The 19,876-nt window shown below is 36.8% G+C and overlaps 1 protein-coding gene across 1 annotated transcript in view; it reads left to right on the plus strand.

The window, feature by feature from the left end:
- The first annotated feature begins 3,608 nt into the window (after positions 1-3,608).
- The window catches only part of SDHAF3 (succinate dehydrogenase complex assembly factor 3), a 64,819-nt gene continuing 48,551 nt past the window's right edge, over positions 3,609-19,876 (plus strand). Inside the window, exon 1 of the mRNA XM_007076687.3 lies at positions 3,609-3,900. Coding sequence (XP_007076749.2) covers positions 3,727-3,900 — 174 coding nt within the window. The 5' untranslated portion in view covers positions 3,609-3,726. The remainder of the gene's footprint in view (positions 3,901-19,876) is intronic.

Here is a 19,876-nt window from a genome sequence, read left to right on the forward strand (position 1 = left end):
TCTAGCTTGTTCGTCTCTCCAGGCCTCTAGGCATATGAAAGTTGTTTGGATCAAAGATATATCTTGTTCCAGGCATTTAACTTTTCATTATTTTTGAAGATTGAAAATTTGGCATTTAGTAGCCATAAATTAAAAACTGAGCCACATGTGCAACCAAATCCAAGCCTGAGGTCGTGTTTCCATACCTAATGGCATAAAGCAGTTTCCAAATCTTTTCTCACCAGCCTCTCCGATTCACCAACCCTTTCTCATTCTGCTGTAGAGGAAAAGGGTTTAACATTATTTGCAAGTAAGAATTATTTTCAACATGTCAAGGTAAAGACTGGGGCACACTACAAAGTAATAATGCAGTATGCTCCTCACAGGTGTTTTCTTTCTCCTTCTTTCAGTTAATTTTTTCTTATTCATTGATTTTTCCTTACCTCCTTTGTCCTCACAGTTGTCTGTTTGTCAAAAAACTTCTCTAGCAGCTTCTTCTATCTTTTTTTGTGTGGGAGTTCTGTACAAATTCCACACTGCATACTTCAATTGCTGGGTATACTGTGGTTGTTATAGTCTGTGTACCCTGGAAGGCTTAGGGGATGTGTTCCACATAGAGTTTTGAGGAGTTTCCCCTTTCTCTTAAAAGTCTTTTCAAAGCAATTATTCCAGAATGGATATGTGTCTGCTTCTACCTGCACAAAAAAATTTTGAAGGGAATCCGGGAGAAATCATGATTAGGTCATAGATTTGGAAAGTACTGAAAATTGCCTAACCCAGCATTTGACATGTAAGAAAATCCAGGCACAGAGTGGTTGTGTGACTTGCTTAAAAACACACAGGAAATGGGGCGCCTGGGTGGCTCAGGTCACGATCTCGCGGTCCGTGAGTTCGAGCCCCGTGTCGGGCTCTGTGCTGACAGCCTGGAGCCTGTTTCGGATTCTGTGTCTCCCTCTCTCTGACCCTCCCCCGTTCATGCTCTGTCTCTGTCTCAAAAATAAATAAACGTTAAAAAAAATTAAAAAAAAAAACACACAGGAAAAAGAAACACATGGAGAAAGGATAAAGGAAAGGCCTGCATGTGTTCTGATCTGGATTAGTGACCAGGAATACAACTCAGATCTTACTTTCAATTCATGGCTATTTTGACCACAAGAGGAAAACTGGTCAGCCTAAATTGGAAGGTCAAGGAAACAGAGAAAGTTTTGTCCTCAAAACATACCTCACTGTCCAGCTCTTTGTAGAAAAAAAATAATAATAAAAAAAAGGTCCTCTATCATTATAGATGTTATTGCTTGATTCCTCTTCCCAAGGCCTAACCACTATGTCTTGGCTTCTTTTTCACCCATCATTTGCCATTTCTGAGTATTGATTGCCCAATGTTCTGTGGACCTTTTCCGTTCCCTTTAGGCTGAATTAAATCTTTTATTGTTATTTTTTATTAATTCATTGGCAGAATGTTTTTTCCACACTTTAATAAGAGCTTTGGCTCTGAAAGAAGTATTTATTATACATGTAATTTAGCCCCAAAGGAAACCAGAAAAAAAGCAAACTGGAACAAGAAATTAATTTTCAATTTATAGGGATATTAACAGATGAAGTATGGTTAAAAAAAATTCCTGAAGTAAAATAACCACACTGCCATTCAATCCTTGCCATTAATGTGGTTTGTCATAATACCAAATTAAATCCATTTTTTCAAAATGTTCTGTGCTCTTTTAAACAAATATTTTTTTCTAAATTTTAAGCAGAAGGAAAACGTCCATTCAAGGTAATCAATATTAGAGTACTTACTATTCGTCAGGCACTGTGGTCGGCCCTGAAAAGGATTCTAAAATGAGTAAGTCCTTGCCCTTGTTAGCCTGTGTGTGTCTTCTTTGTCTTTCAAAACGTCTTTGCACAGAAGAAAGTCTGTGAGGGAATCATACAAATTCCTACACTGCCCCTTCATCACTAGGTCATATGAGTCCCTTGACACCCTCAAAATCAGAAAATGCCTGCCCTCATGGAATTTGTATTCTGGGGTATGTGTAGGGGGGAAAAGACAATAAGCGAATAAGCAAAATTTGTGTTTTAGGCCTTTCCTTTATCCTTTCTCCATGTGTTTCTTTTTCCTGTGTGTTTTTTTTTTTTATTATTTTTTTAAACGTTTATTTATTTTTGAGACAGAGAGAGACAGCATGAACGGGGGAGGGTCAGAGGGAGGGAGACACAGAATCTGAAACAGGCTCCAGGCTGTCAGCACAAAGCCCGACACGGGGCTCGAACTCACGGACCGCGAGATCATGACCTGAGCCGAAGTCGGCCGCTCAACCAACTGAGCCACCCAGGCGCCCCATTTCCTGTGTGTTTTTAAGCAAGTCACACAACCACTCTGTGCCTGGATTTTCTTACAGAGAGGTGGCTTAGGGAGTTCTTGGCATGGTGATGTTGCGATTTCAAATACAGATGCCAGGGAGGGTCTTAGAAGGGGACCTGAAGTAATGAGCTGAGTGAAATGAAGATGTTAGACAAGAAGACATCTATAGGGGAGAGCATTTCTGGCACAGGAAACACCAAGTGCCAAGGCCCTCAGTTAGGCATGTGCCTGGCCTGTTCAAAGATGAACTAGGAGGTAAATGACCAGTATGGCTGGAACTGGCCAACTAGGGAGAGAGCAGTAGGAGAAAATTTAGAGAGCTAAGAAGTGGAGAGACTTTGGGTTTTTCTGGAGTATTTTGTTGAGCAGAGGAGTAACATGATCTAATTTACAGTTTAGGTGGATCATGACCAAAGTTTGATAATGGCCAGAAGCAGGAATACAAGAAGCTACCACAATATCAGGAGGTATTGACTGGAGAGAGAGAGACGGTTGTCATGGAGAGTATTGTGAGAAATGGTCGAATTTGGCATACATTTTGTTGGTGGAATTACCAGGATTTGCTGAAGAATCAAAGGTGTGATGGGTCTGAATGAGGCCAACTTGCTGCCAGCTTTGGAAACCAGTCACACTCTCAGTATCATCTTTGCAAAAGGTGGAGATTTTTAAACGTCCTGATTTTATGTTTTCATCTCAGACTATCTATTCAGCATCTCCAGGATCGTGGCCCTGGAAATAATACACTTAAATGTTTTTCTGTGATTTTTCAGCCAATTTGACTGGAGCTAATGAAACCTGCTGGTTTAGGGCTCACTTGAAAAAGGCTACATTCAGGGCACAAATTGCGAGTACATTGCTGTGCAAAGTATGTGGGTAGGTGGTCTTGTGAATGTACATATTAATCCTAGTCCCTCTCTGATCCCTCTCGAAGAGAAACACTCAACACTCGAAGACACCTGAAGTGGGTCGATCCAACCACGGAAGGCTTCCTGGAGGGGCCCGACTTTGAAAAAAGCTTTCCCAGGCCTGTATCCGAGGATAAGAAGACTAGAAAAGAGAGTGTGGCGTGACTGAGGGGTAACAAAAGGCCCACGCCAGAACTCTGGTCGGCTGCCATTCTCCCGGGAACAAATTGGGCTTCAGTAACCGCGCCAAAGGTGTATCTCCACTAAGGCCACGCCTCCTCCAGGCAAGGACCCGCCCATTTCCCCGTCCGCCACTGCGGCTCAGGTTTCCGGAAGGTCCTGATTTTAGAGCGGACCAAACCGGATGAAGGTCGCGCGCCCTCTTCCGCCCGTGTGCCGGTTCACAAAGACCCCTCTTCTAAGTGGGGTGGTACGCATCGTCCTTTTGCGCAGGCGCGCGGTGTGAGGTCCACGCTCGCCTCTATGCCGGCAGGGCATGTCTCGCGGGTCCGCGCCTTGTATCGGCGCATCTTGCTGCTGCACCGGGGTCTGCCCCCAGACCTTAAAGCCCTTGGTGACCAGTACGTGAAGGACGAGTTTAGAAGGCATAAGACCGTTGGTTCTGACGAGGCCCAGCGTTTCTTGCAGGAATGGGAGGCAAGTGAATGCCACCTTTTCTTTGCCCCAGACCCTCAAAGGTGTCCCGGTTTGTCCCCGTGAGAGACCTCCTATCCCTACTGGTTTCCCGCGGGCTCCACGCAGGATCGAACAGCGGCAGCCTGTTGCGTTTGAATTAAACAGCGCAAAGCTGTTCAAACAGTACTTCCCAAAGTTACATCCCCTGCGGGTCTATTTCTGCCACCGGTGTCTGGCAGGAGCAGATCCCCTTACATCAGCGTCTCCAAAACAATTCGTCTTGAGCTCATTCCCATGCCAGGCTCTGGAGGAATGAGGATGGGAGGTTACAAAATTGAATAAATCACCGTCAAGCAGCTTATTGCCTCTCCAGTACCTTGCACGTAGCAAGCGCCTATTAATAAATTAATGGTTTTCTCGTAACGTAGTTTTCAGACTTAGAGGCTTGTTTCCATACTGTTTTCTAAATGTCCGTGCCCTTTCTCGGGTCTTAATAATGTTCTCAGTTGACTGATAATAGATACCGGATACAACTGCAAGCAGTGGAGGAGAAAAATGCTCAGAGTTAAGTCAGGTGAAAGTTGATTTCTCTGGAATTTCAAGTTTCGTTACTTTGTTGCATGCTGTACTGTACCATTGCATTAAATCTCAGACACGTGCATTGGGGATTAGCCCTTTGACTTCCCATCCCTTTTTTAGAGTGAGGCTATTTAAAATATTTCGTGGGGTTAGGGGCCTAGCATAATTGCCTTAGTTATGATTTGCAAATATCAATAAATGAATGGATTGGGAGTTAGAGCGTCATCTCAGGTATTTGAAAGCATGAAACAGTGTTAGTAAAAGAACAGAGGTAAGTGATTCTTTGAAAGCTTAAAAAGTTGATGGCCAAATTGATGTCGGGTTGTTGTTTTTTTTTAATTATAAAGATTATGGTTTGAGTGAACACAGAAGGTTTTCACTGAATCTCAAAATTCTTGATTGTAGTTTGCAAGATGGTTATTTAGACAATGGTGAAATTTAGAACTTTTATAAAAATCATGTGTGTTGGAGGTAATTAGACTGTATGGAGCCAGGGAAGTTGAATCTTAAATGCAAATTGCTTTCTTTTAATATGGTAACTTGGTCTTGGAGCCAGAACTGGATTCAGATTCAGGTTCTGGAATTTATTAAATTTCACATCGCTTAATTTTTCCTAGTCTTATTTTCTTATCTGTAAAATAATAACAGTATTTATGCGCCTCTAAATTAATGTCTGTAAATTTATTTATAAGCACTTTTTAAATTGCTAATTGCAGTGAATCTGTAAGAAATTAGGGTGTTTAAGTGACATTTTTAAAGCTAAGTCAGTTTGTGACAGGACAGAAAGGAGAATCTAGCACTGTGCTGAGAAGATATAAGGGCACTTTGAGAGGTCCTAAAGTGTAAGAACTTGGAAGTTTTTTAGCAAGAGTAAAAACTCAGAATAAATTGATAATAGGCTGGAGGAGAGAGGCATAAAAATAGAAACAACCAGGTAAATAAAAAATGTGTTGATCAACCTAGGAGGCTTGGTATCAGGAATTCAGCCTTTTTAAAAAAAAAAAAAAAAAAAAAAAAAAACCTGTCGAAATAATCTTAGGCTTACAGAAGAGTTTCAGAGACAGTACTGAGTTCCCATATATTCTATATCCAGCTTCCCCTTACATTAAATTAACATTGTACATAACCATGGTGCAGTTATCAAAAATAAGAATGTAACGTTAAAAAAATAAGGAAATTAACATTGCCACAGTGATGTTAACTACAGGCCTTATTCACATTTTGCCAGTATATCCCCTAATGCTCTTGTTCTGTTGCAGGATCCAATCCAGGATCCCACATTGCATTTAGTCATCCTGTCTCCTTAATTTTCTCTCGTCTGTGACAGTTCTTCAATCTTTTATCTTTCATGTGTTTGACACTTTTTTGAAAAATGTTGGTAAGTTGTTTTGTAGAATATCTCTCAGTCTGGGTTTGCCCGATTTTTTTCCCCCTCATGATTAGACTGATGTTGTACGTTAGTGGGAGGGTGATACCGTAAGAGTGATGAGTTTTCCTCAACACCTCATATCAGAGGGCACGTCATACCAACATGACTTATTGTTTGTGATGTTAACTGTGGTCGCTTGGTTAAAGTGATTATCTGCCAAGTTTCTCCACTGTAAAGTTATTATTTTCCCTTTTGAAATTACTGTATCTATTGGGGGATACTCTGAAGATATACAAATATTTTGTTTCTCCTTAAAGTTTGCCAGTTAGTTTAGCATTCATCGATGGATCTTGCCGTTGAGTTCTCGTTGTGATTTTCTATTGCCCTCTGAATAAATTCCCTCTGAATTTATTTCTTGGAATGTTTCTGTGGGTAAGCCTTGTGCCTTCTTCCCCATTATTGATCTAGCATTTTCATTTATTTTTTTGGAATGAAGAAAAGTGTATTTTAATGTGGCTAGGGCCCTGTAATTAATGAGTTCGCAGCTGGGTAAAGATTAGTTTAAACCTAGTGATCTAACTATTTGGGTAAAGTAATAATTCTCACAGTTTCAAGGCAGCTCAGTCTTTCTCAAGTCTGGGAGTTAGAAGGGGGGTAGGGTGGATTCTGCCAAGAGAGCTAGTTTTTCTATTCCAAGCATGAAGACTAGAGAAGATTCTAATGACTTGGAGGGGAATAGAACTTGGCTAGCACAGTGATACCAACAAGTGATATCCTTCAGCCTTCTGGGCTTTTTTTCTCTCCTATGTGTTCTTCAAAATATCTGATTTATGCTTATGTTATATATGATGCTACTATTTATGGCATGGGTTTCTGTTATTTTGGTTAATGATGATTACATATTTGGCACGCATAAGTATTACTAGCTTGATGCTTATGTTTATGTCAAGCTAATTAAGAGTAACACAGTTGTAGACTTACTGTTCTTTGTGGACCTTGGATTTTGATATTCTCTCATATATTTCCAAAATTACTTAAGAACTTGAATGTATTCTGAATTTGCTTTACTTTAAAGGGTAAATTTGGGTATGGGTACCACTGGGGAAAAGAGAAAGGAAGGATCAGGCATATTAGAGGTCCCAGCATTAGGAGGAAAGTTCTCTGTTCCTTTCGTTTGTAATCATGGAAAACTGGCAAATGATAGAGCGAATTCAGCTGGGGAACTTTCTGTTCAAGGACCACTTAGGGGAAGGTAGGAGGAAAGTATTTCATGTTTTCTAAGGATAAAAATGTATATGCTTACATACAGAGAAAATAGTGAATTTATATAATATCTTACCATAAGAGAAAAAAAAATGTAGGTTCAGGAAGAGTTGTTGGGAATCTGTTAGGGAGAATGTGTGTTGTAATCTTAACTCAGATCTTTTAGGAGGCAACTCTTAGCAGTGGAATTGGGGCTGGGTAGATGAGGGGTCTTATTACTGCATTTTTAAAGTTCTAACTGCTCAGTTTTGAAGAATAACTGATTTAGGTAATACTTTCCTTTTTTTCCCCTCTCTCTGTCTGCCCTGTTGTGGCGAGAAGGACTATTCGCCACTAATTTTCTGGGAAATCAGAATAAACGTTGAAGATTAAATAGCAAGTAAAACATGGTTGTTACAGAATGTGAGATGAAGAGTGATAAACAGCTGTCAGGACTCACTCTGAACAGACTCTGTGTGTTTAATTTTTCCTTTTCTGCCCCATTTGTTTATGTCCATTGTTTTCTTGTCAGGTTTCTTTGTTTTTCCTAAGTAGCTGTTTTGCTCTGAGTCTGTTGGGATATGTTTATAGTAGAGGTTATTTCTGGAAAGAAGTTGTTTCTTTTTGCTTACACATTCTATAAGTAGTTATCGATCACATTATCGATCACAATATCGATCTTATTATTGCCAGGCAAAGTGCTAGGCATTGTGGCACACAAAAATGAATAATAATTGTCTTTTATTTTCATGGTGTCCAAAATTTAGTAGCATATATTAGACAATTGTAATACAGTAGAGGGGCGCCTCAGTGGCTCAGTCGGTTGAGCATCTGACTTTAGCTCAGGTCACAATTTCATGGTTTGGTTCATGAGTTCGAGCCCTGCATCAGGCTCACTGCTGTAAGCACAGAATGCGCTTCAGATCCTCTGTCTCCCCCTTCTCTGCCCCTCCCCTGCTCACTCTGTCTCTCAAAAATAAATAAACATTAAAAAAATTCTAATACAGTATGAAAGTGTCTGTTAAATGCGATGGGAGCAAGTAGGGAGTGGAGACGGTTGAGGGCCACATATAATGTCTAGTTGAGTCTTGAGCAAGTCAAAGTTACCATGTCAAGAAAAAGATTTTCTCAAAAGTGGGAATAACATATACAGAGGTATTGAGGTAAGAAACAGTATGACTTTTTCTAGGATTTGCAGCGATGTATTTAGAATTTAGTGTCGTATATGAGAGATTAGGAAGAGATAAAGTTAGAGAGGTAGCAAGAGCCAGGATATTCTCCTAAGGATTTTAGGAATCCCTGAATTTTAGGATTATTTGGAATTCCTGAAAGATTTTAAGCAGTGGTGAAATGATTCGAATTGTATTCTAGAAAGATCACTTTAGCAGCAATATAAAGGAATGATGAAGGATGAGTCAGATTGAAGGTAGGGAGTATTATTAGGAGAGATTTTGTAATCCCAAATATATATGTGCCTGAACAAAGACAGGTGTTGAGAATGGGGAGTATGGATTTAAGTGTTATCCTTTATAATGTAGAATGGGACTTGACTTGGTGACTGATGGAGGATTAATGAAAGAAGAGGAAATAGAATGGATAACTCTCAGGTTTTCGAACATGGTACCAGTAACCAGAGTAGGTCTGTAGAAGGGGCAGATGAAGAATGAGTACAGTATGGTACATTTTGTGTTAAGCATTTTGGTGGGACAGTCAGGTGGAAATGTTCTGAGGTATAAGTCTCATACTTAGGAGACAGGTTGTGGCTGGAGATAGAGAATTGGAATTCATTATCTGTAGTTAGCTGGTCGTTCAAAGGTATGGTTGAAAGTGCCCAGGTTGGGTAAAACCTGGGCAAAGGTTGGCAGAAATAGACCACTAACATTTAGGAGTTAAGAGAAAGAAGGTAGTAGTATAGTGCTGGAACTGTTTAGTTCTTTTCTTCTGCAGTTGGTTGGTTCTGGCCTCTTCTGCACAGGAATGTACTTTTGTCCTTATGTTTAATTGTGTAGATTTGTGTGATGGTCTAGATATTATGTAACATTTGCTTTTTTGTTTTATTTTGTTGTATTTGAGAAGAGGATGTGCTTCAGAGTTCATGTAACCATCCATTTGTAACTCACAATATCCTTGTCTTAAGACTTTGAAGTAGATCATCAGATAAAAAATGTATGATTAAGTTGCATGTCACCTATATTTAGAGTTTCCCTAACTTAGGATAATTAGGCTTGAATGGGTATTTTGCAGTTTTTATAATTGTATGCCTTTCTTACCTGATTTGGGGACCTCATTTTGTCGCTTATTAACACCCAATTTGTGGTTTGTGTTTGAGCTTGCAGAAGAAAAGGAATCCTCTGTTCCATAGATGGATCGTAGATGTTGGGGGATGCATCTACAAAGTAGGAGGGAGTCATTTGTGAACTTCTCAGTTGTGCTGTTTATTCAGCAAGTTCCTCAATATAGTGTTTTTGTGATGGTTTATTGGATGGTGATGGTTTATTGAACGGTGATATATGTTTTCTTCATTAAGCTTTACCTTTTAAAAATTTTTAGCCATATTGCGATCCTTATCTAATATGGAACAGGGGATAAAGGAGAGGATATGAAACTGTCTATCTTTGGAACATAAAATTTTTTCCCCTTTCTGAGGTATTTGGCTTTGTAGTGATGCTTTTAAGATGTTGTTTTTATTTAGGAATATTTAACTTTTATTGATGTCATGAGATGTGTTATAACAATGATTGTGTTATAAATAGCTAAAGGTATTTTAAAAATCCCAATTTGATCAATATTGCATGCATTCACATTACTGAAACATGGAGGTATATTTCTTTTATTTAAATTATTTAAAATTTATTTGATTTTTCAGGCTTAAAATAATGATGGTAGTATAATAATATTAATATGCTAGTGGTTATGGTTCTAAAATACATCTCTACACCCAATGTGGAGCTTGAGCTCACGACCCCAAGATCAAGAGTCAGGTGTTTTACTGGGTGAGCCAGTCAGGCACCCTAAAAAAATAAAGAAAAGAAAATAGGTCTGTATGTGTGTGTGTATACATAACACACAGTCTTAAAAATTTGAAATAAATGTTTGCACAGAATTTAAGAAGATAAAGGATTGCATATGCATAGGTTTACTGGTTTAACATACTATTTTTTTTGAAATATATTTTACAGTTGCTTAAGAAGAATAAATGTCTGAAATTTTACATAGAGAGTATTAGAATTGACTGAAAGGGAGCTTGGGATTGGTAAAATAAATTCATTTTTTATTTTCAGTTAATGCACTTAAAAAAAGTCAAGGTAATGTACGCACATGGTTAAAAATTAGTATAGTACGGTTATAATAAAAAGCAATATTTTTTATTACTTATTTATCTCTGTAATTGAACGTTTTTCATTTTATTTCATTATTATGTCTCAAATACCTTGTGAATTTTGGTCATCTGTCTTTATTTACAAATAAAGCAGTAAGAAACAGAATTCTGCATACAGATAGGCTTGTTGATTGGAAACTTACTTTCAGGGTTAGAGTTTCAATTAATCTCCCTTAGATTTGCTTCTCACTCCTAGTTTCTTTACCTACCTGTATTTGTGTTCAGTTGGTTCTGGTGGTTTGGCTTCATCTTCAGCTATATTCTCTGTTCTGTATTCTAAGCTTTGGCTCCCTGTATCTGCACTGTTTTATGAGCTATACTCTGCTACCTGCTTTCTGTCATGAGAAATGTATTGAAATCTCTTGGCTGGTAATGGCTCCATTGTTCTTTAGTCATTATGGATTATTGCTTCTAGAAATTCTTTACTATCAGGTTAAGGAGGTTTTGAAGGGGAGGAAATAAGAAATAAGCTGCTGCTGCTGCTGCTAGGATTTCTCCAGTCTGCCATCTTAAACTGGAACTTCTTCTATTCTTTCATTTTTAAAGATAAAGTAACTAAGGCTTACAGAAGTAAAATGACCTATTTGGTATCACACAGCTAGATAGGAAAAAAATTTTGTGCTCTTACCTCATGAAATTAATGTTTCGAAAAAATATTAAACTTTTGCAATATAAAATGTTTATTGGTGTTTTTCCTTTGAATTTTGCTTGTTTGCTTGCAACAGTTTATTTGTATATTTGATTCTTCCTCCAGTTTTTGTATTTTTCCTAAGGGAAAGAGAAGCTTCTTAATCATATTTTTATCTTCTACACCTCTAGCATAATAAATAAAAGTTTAATTATTATTTACATAATGATTTATTTTTAAGTTTATTAGCCCAAGATGCTAGTTGCCACACATTTCTTTCTCAAAATTTTTTTCAGTAATGAAATGAGAATGGAAGTTGCTACGATACATCTGTTAAACTGTTGTTAAAGTTGGGCACATACATTTTTCTGTAATTTTTGGAAGGTTTATTTAGGCCTCAGTGGTCTCAGTAAGAATAGTATTTTATCCTTGAAGATAGGGATGGACCAATACATTTCTTTACCTCTAAGATATGCTTATATTAGGTGAGTTAAAACTGTATCAAATTGGCTTACCTTATTTACACTTTTATGGTAATACTGATTTTTCTGTCTAATCTTTTCTGTTGGTTTTAGGGTAATATGTTTTTATAGTAATAGAATGGGTAAGAAAAAAACAAAACAAAAACATTGTATTTGTTTTTTTTAAGATTTAATGTTTTTAATTTTTTAAAATTATTTTTTAATTTACATCCAAGTTAGTTAACATATAGTGCAACAGTGATTTCAGGAGTAGATTCCTTAATGCTCCTTACCCATTTAGCCCATCCCCCCTCCTCCAACCCCTCCAGCAATCTTCTGTTTGTTCCCTATATTTAAGAGTCTCTTATGTTTTGTCCTCCTCCCTGTTTTTATATTATTTTTGCTTCCCTTCCCTTATGTTCATCTGTTTTGTATCTTAAATTCCTCAGATGAGTGAAGTCATATGATACTTGTCTTTCTCTGACTAATTTTGTTTAGCATAATACCCTCTAGTTCCATCCATGTAGTTGCAAATGGCACATTTTGTTTTTGTAATACAGTTAAAATTAATATAAAATTAAGAACTTCTCAATTTTAGAAAGTTAAAAAGGCAAATGGAATATATTTTGAATTAATGTGATATATGATTAACAGCATTAATATAAAACACTTATTAGCTTGGATAGTGAAAACACTAACAGCTTTAATAAAATAATGGGTAAAAGGGACTCTAATATGAGATCATTCTATGATTTATATACAAGGATGTTAATTGTGCTGCATGTATATGGTAATAATGAAAAATCTAAAGCAGTGTAGATATTCAATGATGGAGGAAGAATGAAATGATAGCATAGCCATATGATGGATGGGTTAGTATGCAGCTAGCAATAGCATTTCAGAAGCATTAACGGCATGGAAACCTGTTCATGATATAATTAAACAGAAACAGTGTTTATCTTTTGGTGTCATGGTTAAGGATGATTATACTTTTCTTCCTTGAACCTCATATTTTCCAGATTCCAGATCCAGTTTTGTAAATGCAATGAAAAAAACTATTCAACATTGTAAATGGCCAATGAAATAAGATAGAAGAAATAAAAGGTATCTGGATTGGAAAAAAGGAAGAAAACTGTGTTTATTCACAGACAATATGATTATGTAGAAAGTCTGATGGAATCTGCAAAAAATTCTAGAATTAGTAAGTCAGTTTAACAAGGTTGTATGATAACACGATCAATACACAAAAATTAACTGTATTTTTATATACTAGCAATGCAAACTTGGAAATTAAGATTTAAAAATACTGCTTACCATAAAAAATATTAAATACTCAGAGATAATTCAGACAAAGGATATACAAACCTGTACACTGAAAACTATCAAGTATTGTAAAAAAAAAAAATGTGTAGGCTCAAAATTAAACTTTATCTAGTTACTAACCACTAGAAGACCTATTTTAGAATTGTTAGTGCTCTAAACTGAGATCAGAAAAGAATCATCAGGGCCATTTTCTGGCATAAAGTTTTTTTTTTTAAAACAACATGAAGAATCTTCTGCTTAATTTCCTAGCTATCATACTTAACTATTCGTTGATTCTCCAGTAACTTAATTTGATCAAAATTCAGTTGCTACTTGATAACTGTTAAAAATCTATTGTATTTTAATTGTTCACATTTTCTTTTTTCCAAGTATTGTAGAAGTTGTACCAGGCTGACAGGACTGAGAGGAGAGATTGGTTAACTGTTGGTTTGTCTGCTAGTAGGTCAGTCAGAGAGGATGAAGACTGGTGAGTGGGCTAACTTGGTGGCTTGGAAGCCAGTAGGTTTAGGACAGAGATTCCAGGTAGGAATGTGCCCCCCAAGATTGTGATTATAATTCCTGGTGATTGATCTTGTAGGTCTGGAATTGGACTTTATGTACCAACATACCAATATACCCAGAGACGATCAGAGATGTTGGCATCAGACTCATACTAACTAAATTTATAAATATTGAAGTATGAATCAGAATGATGATTGAAGTATAAACCAGAATATTCATTTCTGTGGGCGGGGGAATGGGGACTGGTGAAAGGGGCTCTTCTTTTCCAGGAGTCAGAATATTTATATTTAGACCCAGGGATCTCTTTTACAGAGATCTCAGAATTCAGAATTTTTTAGATTTTTAGAAAGGTAATAAGGAGTATGACTGAATTTTATGAAATACTCGAGTGGAATCTGGGATCGTACCTGTAATCAAATATGTTAATATTTCTGTAGTAAAATATTTGACAGTTAATATTAAATAGAATAAATAAAGGGCTCATGTCCATTTAGGTTAAGATTTGTTGCCAGATAAGTTCTGAAAAAGCTTTTGTTTTTTTGAAACTTTTTTGACATCAGAATTGTAAGTGCGGGATTGTGGACCTCTATTAAGCTTTCTGGGAAACTGAATTAGTATTTAGAAGGTTGCCTGGTAAACATGGAATTAAAATAATGGGAAGTGGGTAGGCATGAGAGATTTTTCATCAGGCCTCTGCTGTTTTCTGCAGCAGAAAACATCGTGGGTTCTATTGCTTCACTGCTTTTTTTTTTCCTGGATAGTGCTGAACGCATATCAAACGCAAGTTTGCCCCCTCTGAATAGTTTGTTATTTTATTATTTTCATTGTAAGCACTTTATTTCTGTCAAAGCTTTATTATTATTATTGCTATTAATGTGCTAATAGATTCAGCTACCTAATTTGTCATCTGGGCCTGAGAGAATTCAGATATTTCCCGTTGTGTGTTGATTTAATTAGCTTGATTCCCAAGGGAGGATCATATTTATCTTATTTACAAGTTTTTGCTCTTCTCAACTTGTAAATCACTAGAGCTTGGAAGCATTTCCAAAATAAACTGCATTTTGACTTCTGTGCTCTCAAAAAATAAGTATTTATGCTTTATTTGAATAGAATTTAAATACACACATAAATGTTTTATTTTCCTTCAAAAAGATTTCATTATTATAAACAAATAAAAATAGAGTATTACATACTGTATGTTTAAGTAGCAAAGGTTTCTGGACTTTGATGCAGTGACTCTTCATTTGGCTGAAGGTGAGGAGACCTACAGCTTGTTTAAAAACTATCCCATTGAATAAAAAATACATACACTTCTCATAGAGACTTTCCCCCTTCCAAACTAAGACTGGCAGTAGATGGCATGGCAAATACGTATATACATTTACCCCCAAACAACCACAACAACATCAGCATGTAGCATCGGTGGGCCTAGTTTCATAGCACACATTCTAAACCATGACTCCTCCAAAAGGCATCTTGTTCACTGCCTCACACTTCCCAGCATGGGCCGTGATAGTTTGTGTATGTTACTTAGCCATTTCATAAGCAATGGATACATACATTGATAGCTCAGGATTCCTAGCCAATGACCCCAGTTAATATTGCTTATAAAAAATACCATGAACGTCTTTAAATGCCTTTACAAAGCTAAGAGTAAGATGTGCAGAGTGAGAAAAACTTATTTTAAAAAATTTGGAAACGTATAACTTTGATAATAGTGTCTGAGTGCTCTAAAACCCTTGGCTGCTTCATTCATGTAAATCACTTAATACTTCCAGGATGCTTTTAGAAAGTGCAGTATGATTCTGTACTAATTTTGTAATTAAATCTAATGAGGGTAGAGACAGAGACGTCTATACCACGTTTTCTTCACTCTGGAATTCATGTGGAGATACTCAGTTTTCTCTATCCTCCGCTCATCCTCAAACCCCTCCATCTCCCCTCCTCCTGTCATCCTCTTCACTATCTTCCTCTTCCTCTTTTTTTCTTTTTTAGGCAACAAGCTATCTCCTTTGTACCATCAAGTTTTCCCTACTGGCTAAATTCTTTTTCTTTTTTTTTAGCCTCACTACCTTATTGTGAGGCTGTTTTTTTTGTTGTTGTTGTTTTTTGTTTTTTGTTTTGTTTTGTTTTGCTGTCAGATTACTCCACATCTGTTTGGTCTTCAGTGGAGATGCTAGGGTTTTTGGCTTTGATCTTAGGGTGCACTCTGAACAGAACAGAAGAAATTAGCCAGTAATGGCCATTTGGGGGCGTTAGGATCTTTCCTGCTTCCCCAAGTTGGTCCAAAATGCTCCATTTTTGGATCATCAAATTTGGATTTCCTTTCCCTAGATATTGTCTTCTATATCTCAGGGCACTTAGAACACTGCAAAGGAAAACAAAGCAAAAACTACGATGCTTATTGGGATCTCTGGATTTTTCTTCTTTTGTACAGATGCCGCTTTACCTGCATAAAGAAGGCAGCTGGACTGTTTGCTCTGGGCCACCTTTAGCCATATTAACTATGCCAGCCTCTGCATATAGTTTTAAAGAAGAATCTGGTAGTTTAATGATTATTATTAGGATAGTTACAAAAGTATATAATTAAGAACTATTTAAAAATATATATTTCTATGCCATTTACAGCTATTGTATTTAATCTATCAGTTTTGCCTTCTAGATATGTCAAGCTTTGGGGACAAAGATTGTAGTGATAGAAGTTTCTGAAGCTTGATACTTTTGTAACTACTTTTATACTATATTTTTGAAAAGTTGTTGATAAATTGATTTTTTTTTTAAATGTAACTATACTTTAAACATACTGGCAAACTTACTATTAAGTAAGGGAATTCTTTGTGAATCCTTTTGTGGTGAATAATCAGCCCATAATTTGTTTCTTTGTGTAAACCTGCATTTGCATACATCAAATTTGTTTTAAATAGGGTGTGTCTACACATGTCGATGGCGTGTGTCTAAAAAGAATAAAATTTAATTTCTGTTTGATGTGAAGAACAAATTCAGATTTGGCACTTTTGATGAGTGAGACACACCAGATTATTTTAGTTCTATTCTTTTCAACTAAATGCTATCAAAATGTGCTCTACACCCTGAATTAAGGAGGTGGCAGTGTTCATATAGTAAGATTGAACTACAGTACATTTTTAAGCTATATTTTCTTAAATATTCACTGGGCTAGTGTGAAGTTATCCAAAGTTTAAAAAGTTGTTTAGTTTTTTTCTATCTTAAAAGCAAACTGTATCCCAAATCTTAATGTTTTGTTTTTCTTTTTGTTTTATCTTTGTAGTCATAGAAGTAGATGTATACGTTGCTTTTTAGTTATGTTTGTTAGCTTTCTACTCTCTGTAGTTTGATTCCCAGTAGTTTATTGCTCTGCTTAATACTTGGAAGATACTAATGATAATGTGTCCTCCTTTTGTGGATTTTAAAATGGTGTTAACCAGAATTAGCCATAAACATCTCTTTAGTCCATAATACAGCATAAACATGGTATATTTATAGTGAAAACATAAAATGTGTTTGCTGTTGTGTAATATTCTAACTGCTCTGTGGTTAAATAGACTTTTTCTGCAAGGCTGTCTGGGAGCCTAACCACTATTTGTTACATTGTTTCTCTGGGAAAGTTATACACAAATCAAAGCTGAGAGCGTTGGGAACTTGGCTGTATCTTTTAGATCCTTTGCACAGCCTACTGGATAGTCAGTCAAAGGAAAATCCTCTCGATTGAACATGGGTACTGTTGGGTCCCTTGGAAAGTAAAGCCTTTCCTTGACAACTGGAGGAGTAGTCAGTCGGTTAGGGAACCTTTGGAAATGTCCTGGGATTTAGGAGAAAAAGCCTTTTGTACAAAAATAGAGCCAAACATTTGTTTTTCTATGGTCTTTACAAATTGAGTGTATTGAGGGATAGTCCAGAGGACATTATTAAGGTCAAAAACTGGAAGGGAAGTAAAGAATCAGAAATTGTTCCAAATATGGGCCTTGAATTGCGTGAGGATGTTGGTCACACAATGTCAGGGAGGACTAGATGGAAGCAGCCCATCCGAGTTTATTGGTTCACTCATTCATCCAATGCCTACTCATTTTCAGGGGATTCAGAGATTAATACATGGTCAGTATCTTTAGGGACTTTATTAAGTTGGCTACAAGACTGTGTAAGATAGTATGAGACACATTGTACCTTAAAGAATAGCAGCTGGAAACGTTGGTCTTCGGGCAGTAGGGCAAAAACCTGTATGAGTACAGGAGGAAAACTCCTTCAGCCAATTGCATCAATGATTAGGCAGTTTTCTACGCAGTGTATCTACCTTGTCTCTTGATGTTCCTTTATAGGGATCCATTCTGTTGTATTCTAAAGATCTTTTTATCTTTGAGTTTCTTTTACCCCGGGGCACCTGGGTGGTTCAGTAGGTTAAGTGTCTGACTTTGCTCAGGTCACAATCTGGTGGTCCGTGAGTTGGAGCCCTGTGTTGGTCTCTGTGCTGACAGTTCAGAGCCTGATGTCTGCTTTGGGTTCTGTGTCTCCCTCTCTCTGCCCTTCCCCTGCTCGCTCTGTCTCTCTCTCACAAACATTAAAAATCTCTCTGTGGGAGATTCCATTGTAAACTGTTATCAGTAACACTTTAATGATTATCTGACATTGACTAGTCCAGTCACATACCCTGTGACCTTGGATAATTTGATTAACCACTCCAAGCCTGTTTCCTCATCAGTAAAATGGGAATACCAGCAGTAGTTACCTCTGAGGTTAAGGAGTCAGTAAGATAATATATTCACAATGGTTGCCTTGAGCCATAATTAGTTCTCAATAAATGCTAGCTACTTAACCTCTGGTGTGGGGTAGGAAGGAGGCAAGATTTGTTGACGGTGCTAAAAACAAATTTTGTGATTTCATTTTTCTTAATTCTTCTTTCTCTCTTATCTTCTATATCCAATTAGTTGCTAAATTCTGTTGATTTTGTTTCCTATTACCATATCAGAACCCTGACCTATTTGCATTCTCATTCCCTCTAGATGTTTATAGCAGTATCATAAATAATCGTGCCTCATCTCTTTTAATTGTCAGCTTATAAAACACAACTTTGACCATATCATTGCTTTTGTCAGAAATCATCATTGTTTTCCCATTGGCCTCTCTTTAACCTAGAGTTTGAAACTCTGCAAAATCTGGCTTGAATATATTTTTCCTTCCATCTCAATATTCTCTACCACGTAGCCTACGATCCAGTCACATTTGACTGAGTGTTGTTCTCTAAATGTGACTTGAAGTTGTTTTGACTTTCACTATTCGTTTGGTCTAAATGTTTTCCTTTTGCCATATGGCCAAATCCTAAAATACCTTTTGCAACAGCTTCAGTACTTTCATAATCTACTCTTTCTTGATTAATTCTTCAGTATATAGCAAAACTCTATCTTCTAATTTCCTAACACATTCTTTTTTTGGCATTTTTGTTTTGATAATGTTTCAACATTGTAGTATAGTTGTTTATGCACGTTCTTTTGGCACTAGTAGATGGTAAATCCCTTGAGGACAAAAATTCTGTTTTACCTATCTTTGTGTACTTTAAAGCTCCTGGGACTGTTTTGCTTATAAAAGATGTTCAGTAAATCTTGTCTTTTTTTCCCAAAAGAAAATTTGTGTGATTATATTTCAGATGAAGACCAAACATACTAATAGCCATAGTTAGATTAAAAAATTAATCAGTTGAATGTGTGTAGCCTTTATAAAGATTAAGAGTTATGCAAAGTCTTTTACCCTGATACGAGAATTCTTAAATTGTATTTCATAAATACACAAGAATTCAGTGTTAAATTTCATAGGGTACTAGGCTTAGTCCAAGCAGTTTAATTCACGTTTTTGTCTAGATATATTGATAAGTCACTAGGCATATGAATGTAGGTACAGTTTATAATTGTGTTGTTGTTGCTGTGTAGCTGTTCCTAAGCTTTTGGTCTTTATAAAATTTATTTATTTATTTATTTATTTTTATTTATTTATTTATTTATTTATTTTTAACGTTTATTTATTTTTGAGACAGAGAGACAGAGCATGAATGGGGGAGGGGCAGAGAGAGAGGGAGACACAGAATCTGAAGCAGGCTCCAGGCTCTGAGCCATCAGCCCAGAGCCCGACGAGGGGCTCGAACTCACGGACCGTGAGATCGTGACCTGAGCTGAAGTCGGACGCTTAACCGACTGAGCCACCCAGGCGCCCCTGGTTTTTAAAAAATTTATAACCAACATCTGTGGTTCTTAATTACTCAGGACAAGTTAAAGTAGTTTTATATTCCTGTTTCCTTTTCCATTGAAGATAGTTTTTAAAGTGCCTAAAGTGGGGAAGATAGTTTTTAAAGTGCCTAAAGTGTTCCTCCTAAAGTGTGAGGAACAAATATTTAAGGAATTTAAGATCATGAACTGCAAGAGACCTAGGATAGCCATAATTGCTAAGAATCTTGGAAACAAAAAAGAGGTTGTCCATCATGCGGTTTCCTTAAGCTGCAGTCAACACCATCTTCT

The sequence above is a fragment of the Panthera tigris genome, chromosome A2, assembly GCF_018350195.1.
Source record: "Panthera tigris isolate Pti1 chromosome A2, P.tigris_Pti1_mat1.1, whole genome shotgun sequence".
Taxonomy (NCBI): domain Eukaryota; kingdom Metazoa; phylum Chordata; class Mammalia; order Carnivora; family Felidae; genus Panthera; species Panthera tigris.